At 42.5% G+C, this 10,142-nt stretch overlaps 1 protein-coding gene across 1 annotated transcript; it reads right to left on the bottom strand.

Moving 5' to 3' along the window:
* Positions 1–217: 217 nt before the first annotated feature.
* NLRP8 (NLR family pyrin domain containing 8) lies at positions 218–9,548 on the bottom strand. Its single transcript, XM_081811252.1, has 4 exons — positions 9,050–9,548; positions 7,575–7,649; positions 4,467–6,066; positions 218–718 (listed from the first exon to the last, which is right to left on the bottom strand). Exons 1-4 carry the CDS (start codon positions 9,489–9,491, stop codon positions 538–540), a joined length of 2,298 nt encoding a protein of 765 aa, XP_081667378.1. The 5' UTR covers positions 9,492–9,548; the 3' UTR covers positions 218–537.
* Positions 9,549–10,142: the final 594 nt, after the last annotated feature.

The raw sequence follows: 10,142 nt of genomic DNA, 5'->3' as shown, positions 1-10,142 counted from the left end.
ATGTGCTCTCTCTCTCTCTCATTCTCTCTCTCAAATAAATAAAATCTTTAAAAAAAAATAAAAAAGCAAACAAACCCAAAACTCAGAAAAAGAGATCAGTTTTTTGTTGGTGTCAGAGGCAGGAGGTGGAGGAATTGGGTGAGAGTGGTCAAAAGGGACAAGCTTCCATGTAAAAGATGCAGAAGTACTGAGAATGTGATGTACAGCCCGAGGACTGCAGTTAACATGGCTGGGTGGTATATTTGAAAGTTGCCAAGAGAGTAGATCCTTCTCATCACGAGGAATAAAAACATTTGGTTGCTCTAGGAGGTGATGAATATTAACTTACTGAAGTGATCATTCTGCAATATATGCATGTCAAGTCATTATGCGGCATACCTACACAGGGCTGTTTGTCCATTCTATCTCAATAAGACTAGAAGGGGAAAAACGATACACATGGATGCTTTCTGCAAGTCTATATGAGTAGAGAAGGGGTAGAAAAACGGGATGGGAAACAGACTCTTTGCAAGGAATTCCTTCTAAGCAGGGTCTGTTTTATACGCACATTAGTTTTTGCAGTTTACACCCAGGGTGTCTCAGAGCCGTAGAAAGAACCTTCACTGACTCAGTCTCCATAGAAGTGTTTGTCACAGTCAGGACTTCCAAATTCTCATGTGTCCTAAACACGGAGCAGAAGTCTTGCCACCAGAGAAAACACTGGTCACTGCTTTCTGGTCTATGTGCAAGAGAGAAAAGAGAACATGGCTCGTCGTCAGAGGTTAAACTTGAGAAAACCTACTTGTAAACCCAGGGCTGATGTTTCCGACCCTGGTTGTGATCACAGACCCTTTATGACTCCAGTAAGGCTCTCTAATCAAAAAAAAAAAAAAAAAAATGCCCAGGAATACCATTGCAAGACTTCTCACTTTATTCCAGGAAAACTTGTGGCCTTAAATAAGGATACCTAGATTTTCCTATGACGTAGGAAGAGAGTTGTTGTTCTAATCACTTAGGATTTATATGGGGGCAGAAATTGAATTATATCGGTATCCTATATTCTTACTCTTTGTTTAGAAAATTATTAAAAAGAAAAAAAACTAGGAACAGAATAAGGGAAAAATTAATTTCTTTTGGCATGGTGAGTACAGGAAAGGAAAATCCACAGCCAGACCAATATGGGATATAATTGGACTCTGGAAGGACCTGCTAAATATTTCCCTTCATTTTTCACTGTGCAATCTTTTCAGAGAGGCTGGCCAAGAGATACTGTGAGGATTTTTGTTTCATGCTGTTTGTATTATAGTTGTAAATAACTGAAAAGCAAATGAAGGGGGGACTGGTTTAATAATCTCCAATACACCTAGAAGACTTGAGTACACCTCATTGGAGAAGGTGTACACAGACATTAAAATATTTCTAAGACATATTAGATGAAAAAAGAAAATTTCAGAATTCTTCTTACACTAGCATGCCATTTTTGTTTAAGATGAAATCCCATAAAATAAAACCATGTGCTTTACACACCCATTTTAAATGCAAACACATAAAAATAATACTAACTCCATGTATGGGAGTGGGGGAAGTGGATACAGGTAGTCAAAGGGTACAAACCTCCAGTTATAAGATGAATAGGTTCTGCATGAGAGACGATGGACTCTGAAAAACAAACTGAGGGTTCTAGAGGGGAGGGGGGTGGGAGGATGGGTTAGCCTGGTAATGGGTATTGAGGAGGGCACATTCTGCATGGAGCACTGGGTGTTATGCACAAACAATGAATCATGGAACACTTCATCTAAAACTAATGATGTAATGTATGGGGATTAACATAAGAATTAAAAAAAATGAATAGGTTCTGGGGACGTACTGTCCAGCTGGATGACTATCAATGACAATACCATATTGTATATTGGAAAGTCATTTGAGAGTAAAAGTTCTCATCTCACACACACACACACACACACAAACTGTAGGTGAGGTGATGGATATATTAGGTGACCTTATCATGGTAATCCTTTTGCCGTGTGTACATATTCTCTACCTTGTATACCTTAAACATACACAAGGTTACATGTCAATTATAGCTCCAAAAAGCGGGGATAAATAGACCAGCTCCCTTCCAGAACTGTCCCAAAAGTTATCAACAGACTGACCAAAACAAAGGAAATTTCTCACCTTTTAAGAGTTCTGCTAGTGTTAGGTTTTAAGATTATTCAGACTTATATCAAGACATTATGGTTAGACTTTTGAGGTCTTTGTTGGGAAGACCAATATGCAAAACTGAGCTGTTTGGAGTTGCTCACATAAGTTGGAAGTAGACATAAAATAGTCTTTCCTGTGCAATAATTCCACCCACGAGATACTAAGGTTCCCTGGAGAGCAATTTGGAGCTATCTGTGATATAAAGTTAGAGAGGTGATGTGTGCACCCTGTGATTGGGCAATTCCTTTTCTTTTTTTTTTTTTTTTTAAAGATTTTATTTATTGATTTGAGAGAGACAGAATGAGAGACAGAGAGCATGAGAGGGAGGAGGGTCAGAGGGAGAAGCAGACTCCCCGCTGAGCAGGGAGCCCGATGCAGGACCCGATCCCGGGACTCCAGGATCATGACCTGAGCCGAAGGCAGTCGCTTAACCAACTGAGCCACCCAGGCGCCCCTGGGCAATTCCTTTTCTAACAATATACCCTAGCACAGGGGTCGGCAAATTTCTTCTGTAAGTGGTCAGCTAGCAAATATATTCAGCTTTCATAAACCAAAAAATTTGGGGAAACCTCCCAACTCTGCCGTAGCAGTGTGGTGGCACTTGGGACATATGTCATAGGCAAGCATGGCTGCAATCTGACTAAAGTTTATTTACAAAAACCAACAGTAAACTGGGTTTGGCTCCCAGGCCGTAATTTGCTTACCTCTGCCCTGGAGAAACTCACATGTGCCAGAGGAAGATAGGGCATTGTTTGACGTGCCAACACACGGAGGAGAACCTAGATGTCCCCTAACTTCAGAAGAGGTCCATTTTATTTGTCTAGCCATATATTAGACTAATGTAGGACATTTAAAATGAACCTGACAACAACCCAGCAACACGTTTAAGATTTATGCTGGCTTTCATGGAAGAAAAGTGTGTCTGGAAGAGATTGTGGCTCCTTTACACAGAGCAACTAAGGAATGAGGGGCGCACTCTAATTTTGCATCAAAAAGGGTTGGGCTCCCTCCCATGACTCCAATCCCAGGGGTCAGTCTAGTTTTCTGGCTCTTCACCATAGCCACCAGAGGTCTGATTTCAGTTTAAGTCTTAGCTTCAACCAGCTGTGTGACCTTGGACAAGTTATGACTCTATCTGACCTCCATTGCTTCATGGTGTCCAATGGTGACGTTAAAAGGAATAATTCACATAAAGTAAAAATACCTGGCACCATGTCTGGTACGGGGCAAAGTATGAAAACTGTATGAGAAAATGAGTGGTCAGTCTGTCACTTCTTAAGAAAAATAAATCCACTATATTTAAGTATAGATCTTCCAAGAGAGTATTTCAGTTGAGTGGTGGGAATAAGAATCACATTAGTAATTATAGCTTGTATTTATTGGTAGGAACTAAAGGCTGAGACAGGTTTGGTGTATCATGCCTATTATCTCATTTAATCTTCATAAAAACCTTGTGGGGTATGTACTATTTTTTTAAATCATTTTTAAAAAATCATTTCCTCATGAAGAAACAGACCCAAAAAAGTTAGGTGAACTTGTCCAAAGACACACAGTTTGTTGGTCTCTGGAGGAGATGGAGAACTCAAGCTCTTGCCCAGGAAGCCAGAACACCCACTTCACATCACAGTGGGGAGTAGGGAAGAAACAGTGAATAGAAGTGGTGTTTTCAAGGTGTTTGGTAGGAAAACAAGGAGGGAGATGTGATAGTCCCCTGATGAGGACATGTAGTTTTCAGTTCTTTTTTCCCTAATGAAAGATGGAAGTGATGTTTTTACACTGAAAGGAAATCTCCCTTGGAGCTGCACTGCCCAATATGGTGGCCACTAGCTACACGTGACTATTCAAATTTAAATTAAAGTTAAATGAAATTTAAAATGTAGTGCCTCTGTCACACTAGCCATATTCCAAGTGCTCAGTAGTCACACATAGCTAGTGGATTTCCACCATCAGAGAAAGACCCATTGAACAGCACTTCCCTAGAGACTAACAAGCTGGTGGTATACAGAAGTGGGGGTGCTTCACCTGCTTCACCTGTTCCCCACATATAAGGGAGGGGAGGCCATGCAGAATAGAGATAGGGAAGGTAAACAAATCATCTTGCTTTTCCAGGATTCTCCTAGTTTTAGCATGGAAATCTGCATCCTAGGAGCACCTCCTGTTTTAGAACTGAAAGTCCCGTGTGTGAGGGACCGCCTCAGGACAGCTGGTTACCCTGGATGCCTGGGGGATGGTAGGCAAGGTCCCTGGGAAGCACAGGTTGCCAAAGGAAAGATAAGAGCACTCACTCAGTGGAATGGAGGGGATCCGGGTTGAGTGCGCACACTTGGGTGATGGTCAGGGTAATAGTCAGTTCTAGATCCCGCAAACGTTGACAGTGCTTAAGACAAAAAGCAGACACTTGCATGTCTTTCTTCTTGTTGATGATCAAAGCAGCTTTCTGACAATCACTTAGGATCTGACTTACAAATGCCTCCTCCTGGATTTCATGCAGACAGTAGAATAGCTGTGGGACGCCATGGTGCAGGGTTGGTGGGTTACATTCATATGGCAGGGCTGCCACTTTCAGCAATTTCTTCTTATTACCCAGGGACAGCTTGCATCCAAATGACTTCCCTGCAGCTGAAGCGCACGTTTCATTTAAAAGACCAAATAAGAAAAGCCCCATCTGAGCAAGATAGTTTTTTTTTCTTCCTGGATATGTTATCAGGCGTATGATCTGAACACGGTCCAACACCCGGAAATCTCTGAGTCTTTGTGGGAAGCACAGAACATACAACAAGGCAGCAAAAAACTCCTGGAAGCTTATGACAGCAAAAGCATAACGGTCTCTGTCACCTGCCACCCTTTGAAAAATATTCACACGGAGAAAAGTAGCAACAGCGGTCTTATCCAGCTTGGCTTGCTCAAGGTCTTTCGTGTCAAATACCCATTGCATGTTCCACATACCTTCTGCAGCCAAGTAACACAGACCTGCCAGTTGCTTCTGATGAGTGTTACTGGGAAGTCTTCCAGGTTTGGTTGGAAATAAGCTAGACAGATATTGGACGAATACAGCTGTGGCATTTGGATATGACTGTGCAAGGTCTGCTCCTCTCTCCATCTGCTGCCTCAGACAAGAACACACCATCCAGCAAACTGCAGGGACCTGACACATGGAGAAGAGAATTGTGTTTCCCATGACAAAACTCAAGGCTTCATCAGCATCCCTCTTGTTTCTGAAATATGTTCTGAAATACTTGGCTCTTTCCGTCATGCTAAACCCTGTAAGTGTTATAAAAGAGGGATGTTTTAGGAAGGGCTTAAGTTTCCTCCAAGACGTGAACCTCAGGGTGATCAGTAAGGTGGCTTCAGGGAGCATTTTTTTGCTCAGCAAACTGGTCAGGAGGACAGACCCAGGCAATTTCTGGCTCCAGTCGTCACTCAGGTCAGCTGGTCTATCCGTGAGGGTCAGTGATACTTCCTCAAAGCCATCAAAGAGGAGCAGAAGTTGGTCTGGTTTGGACATAATCTTGGACATGAGAGACCGTGCCCCGGGCCACTTATGGGCAATCAGCTCGGAGAAGCTCTGCTCGTCCACCTGGGCCATTTCCGTGCAATGGAAGTAGAAAGCACACCAGAACTTGTGGGGGTAGAACTTGTTTTCTGCCCACTCCACCATCACCTTTTTGGCCAAGCTTGTTTTTCCAACCCCAGCAACTCCCTGTAGGACCACAGTCCTGGGCTGTCTACCTTGAGGTCTTTTGGGAAGAAAAATACATGGTAAGAACCTCTCGTGTCTCTCTATGTCTTGGTAGAAGAAGTCTACGTGGTTCCCAAACCAAGTGGTCACGATACGTATCATGGAATACTCATCCATAATGTGCAGTTTGTACTCTTGTATTTTATCTAGATTAGCAAGGTGGGAGAAATACAGGGTACAGTGTCAGAGTTATTTAAGAACCGATTGAACGAAAAGAAAACTAGCCTTGACATCTACATCAAGTCCCATGACACACCTGCACACATCATGCTCTTTTCATGACAACACTGCACCAATGAAGAAGCTGTGAGTAATCAGAAAAGTCAACTTGAAGTGGCTTAAACAGAGAAGGACCGCTTTTTACTTAATAAATTTGGGGAGGGGTATGTAAAGCTGTTGAAATTGACTCGGTGGTTCTGCAGCATCAGGGCCAAGTAACACCGCATTGCTGTAAGTACATTCTTTATACTTCTTGCCTCATGATTAAGAGATTACTGTTGTCGTTATGTTATCGTTATGTCCTAAGTTATATTTATATTCGAAGCAGAAACAGTGGGGAGGAGGGACATGTTCACAGCTCATGTATACTTCCAACGGTACAAACTGAAGCACTCAGGAGACTTTTACTTATATCTCGTGGCCTAGCGCCATCAGATGGTTAACCCCAACTTTAAGGAAGCCCAGAGAAAAAAGTATTTCCCTTAGGGCTGGGTCCATTTTATCCCTAAATAAATTATATTCTGTCAATACATGAGGTATGGGGTAGGGAGTTAACAGGATCTGTCACAGCCTTTATCTCAACCTGTGATTCTCTCTCCCCTCCCCTCAACAGGAAACTTTACAAATTAGACATGATGTCTGACTCCAACTTCATTCCCTCCACCTCCAGGTGATCGAGAGGAGGAAGCTTACTACAAGTTCAAGATCTATTTACTTATTAGCTTTATGAGGATAAGCAAGTCACAGAATCTCTAAGCCTCCAGCCTGCCATCTCCAGAATAAAATAGAGTTTACAACTCTGGCTCAGACTGTGGTGTCAGAACCATCAGCCCTCCAGTGTTTGTTGAATGGGTGAAATCTAACTGTGCTAAGGCTGGAACTGGGGATCCCACACCCCACTTACTGTGTGCTTTCATAATAGATTAGAGTGTTGCCCTTGGGCCCTCAGCTCCTTTTGACCTCATCTCTTCACACAAGTATGTGGGCCAGTCTTAACCAACCAGAGCTCTTCATTTCATTCATTGTTGAACTCGGGAGCTCAGTTCATTCAGCTCAGTCAGTTCTAGGATGAGTGCTGGAGCAATGAGAAAATACTGCTCTTTCTGCTGATGGTGCTAAACAATGTAAGGTAGCTGGTGGCCAAGATGGCCACTGCGGTAGGAGAAACCACTCAAGGCTGAGTCCCACAGAGAAGAGGGAGCTAGGAGAAGGACAGAAGTGATGCCTCACTGACATCACTCAATGCCTCCAGCTGGGCTGGTGGCTGGACTTCTGAGTTAGGTATGTCTACAACTACTCTTTTTTCTTAAAATTCTGATTCATAGAAGAGATGCTGACATACTAATTTACAATCTGCCTTGCCTCAGGAACCGAGCTCCTTACCCCAACCCACAGTCTGTTTTCTTCCAGGCTTTGTCACAATGCCAGGACATACCAGATTCTCCTTCCTCCAAATTCACTGGCATTTCTCTTGGGTTCGAGTCCTCTGGCTCCAGGTTGGGTAGAATGTCTGGAACAGACAGGAAAGGAGACTGTTGCACTGGAATGATTGACAGGACAGGGAAAGCCACATGGAAGGAATGGGCCCTTTCAGGATAGGAGCAACCACACCATCCGAGGGTCCCATTCTCTCACCACCTTAGTCCAGGGAGAAGAAAATTGCCTAGACTCCATCATGATGTTAGGAAGTGAGTAAATGGTGTTTTAGGATGTACTGATGAAGTACTCAGTAACATAAATTGATAGCTCAGTCAAACACAGAGGGAGCAATATACACAAACATGCATATGTATATGTAAAATATATGCAGACTTTAAAATCTATGCATGTGCACATATATATGTATGTGTATATATCTACATATATACATATATGTATGTATATGAAAATCATGTGTATATACACACAAACACATATAGAGTTATTGATTCTTATTCATGCTATTTATGTTCTATAAAATTACTGTGAATATTCAATTAGCCCCATGAATATAGGGTTAGGTTCCTGTAGCCTCTGCTTACATTTTTGACTCTTCAATACATAACCATGGTCTATGTGTTTTTTTTGTTTAAAGAAATCTTATTCAATATATATTATTGATTCATGAACACTGAACTCACAGTCAACAGCACTATAACTCATGCCTGAATGAAGCTTACCCAACACATATATTTTCTCTGGGCTTGTGATGCTAAACAGCCCTTCACCACTATGCTTGGGGAGGGGGCAGGTTAAACAGCAACATCACCAACAAGATACACAAAAACATAAAGAAGTAGCACCAAATAGACTGTGGAAAGGATGCTTGTTTACAGGATGAGTGCACAGGTAAGAAGGCAGAGCACTGCTTTATTCAACTGCAGCTGGGAACATCTGTGTCCAATTTTTCTCCACCCTACATGTCCGTAAATGACTATGAAAGTGTCACAATTACTGATTCTGGAGTTACAAATAAATTTTAGTGAATACACAGATTCACAAACATGGAATCCATAAATAATGAAGATAGAGTATATATAGATACCAGATAAGCAATATCTGGTTAAATTTTTTAAAACTATGCTAATATAATGGTGTTTGGCTTTTGGGGTCAGAGTCATCAGCATACTCCACTATTTGCCTTCTTGTTCAGGTGGCCAATATGGGTAGCCAGTAAAATATTTAGTTCTTTAACACTCAAATCCATTCCCATTTTTAAAAAATATTTTATTTATTTATTTGCTAGAGAGAGTACAAGCAGGAGGAGTGGCAGGCAGAGGGAGAAGCAGGTTCCTTGCTGAGCAAGGAGCCCGAGGTGGGACTTGATCCCAGGACCCTGGGATCATGACCCGAGCTGAAGGCAGCTGTTTAACCAACTGAGCCACCCAGGTGTCCCCTCATCCCCATTTTGTATACCAGATTATTACTCACCATTTAGCTCCATCTGTACCCGAAGACAGAGTTCTGTCTGGTTCATTTTGGCAAAGATGTCATGAGTCACATCCCAAGCTAGTCGTCCAGGGAAGAACTCCACCAAGAGATGAACCACCTCTCCCCATCTGGCTGTCTTCACCTGGTCCCAGGTGATCTGGACAGAGCCAGGCCTGGGGTTCTCATCCACTAAAAGCTGCTTGAATGTTTGTAGCTCCTCCTTGCTTAAATAGACCATGTACAGCATGACCCCATTTTCAAAAGGGGAGTTGGAGGAGGCAGAGGACATCAAGGATGAGATTAAATAACAAGAAGAAGAAGAAGAGCTAGAAGAGCAAGAGGAAGAACAGGAGGAAGACCAAGAGGAAGAGCTGGAGGAAGAACAAGAAGAGCGGGAGGAAGAGCAGGAAAAAGGGCCAGACTTCAGATTCACATCACTCATCTTCACTCAAGACCTAGAACCTTAGTGCCAGTGATAAAGACAACCAACTGGAAGAGAGAACAGACCAGACCTGTGGAGACATGAAAATATAAGAAAATGAAAACCCACCCAAGAGGACAGATTTATCTAATCCATATTTGGTAGAGCATACCATGTACCAGATACTCTCTTTAGCTCCTTCCCTGCAAGGTTCTTTCTCTTGTGGAAAAACCTAGGGGCTTGTCCAGTATTTGGGCTTAGTGTTTGGACTCAAATCCACTTTGTAGTTTTTATTTTTATTTTATTTTATTATTTTATTCTTGATGCCATGTATTAGCAAGGTAGCTGGCCAAAGCACAGTACCTCTCTGTGCCTCTTTTCTGATCTTTGATCTTGGGACCAGAGCATACCTATTGATGAGGGTGTGAGGATTCTCAAAGAGACAAATCTACAGGTACATTCAGAGCTGTGCCTGGCACATCATAGCTAACAATTATTTGGGGCTTACGTCTATGCCACGGTTATTTTAAAGACTCAATGGGAGGGCGGAGCAAGATGGCGGAGGAGTAGGAGACCTGGATTTCGTCTCCTCTCAGGAATTCAGCTGGATCGGGATCAAACCATTCTGAACACCTACAAACTCAACAGGAGATCGAAGAAAAGAATAGCAAC

The sequence above is a fragment of the Leptonychotes weddellii genome, unplaced genomic scaffold (assembly GCF_054177405.1).
Source record: "Leptonychotes weddellii isolate Sample4059 unplaced genomic scaffold, ASM5417740v2 HiC_scaffold_6500, whole genome shotgun sequence".
Taxonomy (NCBI): Eukaryota; Metazoa; Chordata; class Mammalia; order Carnivora; family Phocidae; genus Leptonychotes; species Leptonychotes weddellii.
The sequence above is the reverse complement of the archived record's forward strand: the minus strand, read 5'-3'. Positions and strand labels throughout refer to the sequence as shown.

Bases quoted from the DNA above. Each gene is read 5' to 3' on its own strand.
- NLRP8 (XM_081811252.1), bottom strand. From the start codon at position 9,491: ATGAGTGATGTGAATCTGAAGTCTGGCCCTTTTTCCTGCTCTTCCTCC. The intron at 7,650-9,049 runs GTGAGTAATAAT...TGTCTGTTCCAG, and splicing joins GGTACAGATGGAGCTAAATG to ACATTCTACCCAACCTGGAG. The intron at 6,067-7,574 runs GTATGTCCTGGC...TTGCTAATCTAG, and splicing joins TTTGGAGGAAGGAGAATCTG to ATAAAATACAAGAGTACAAA.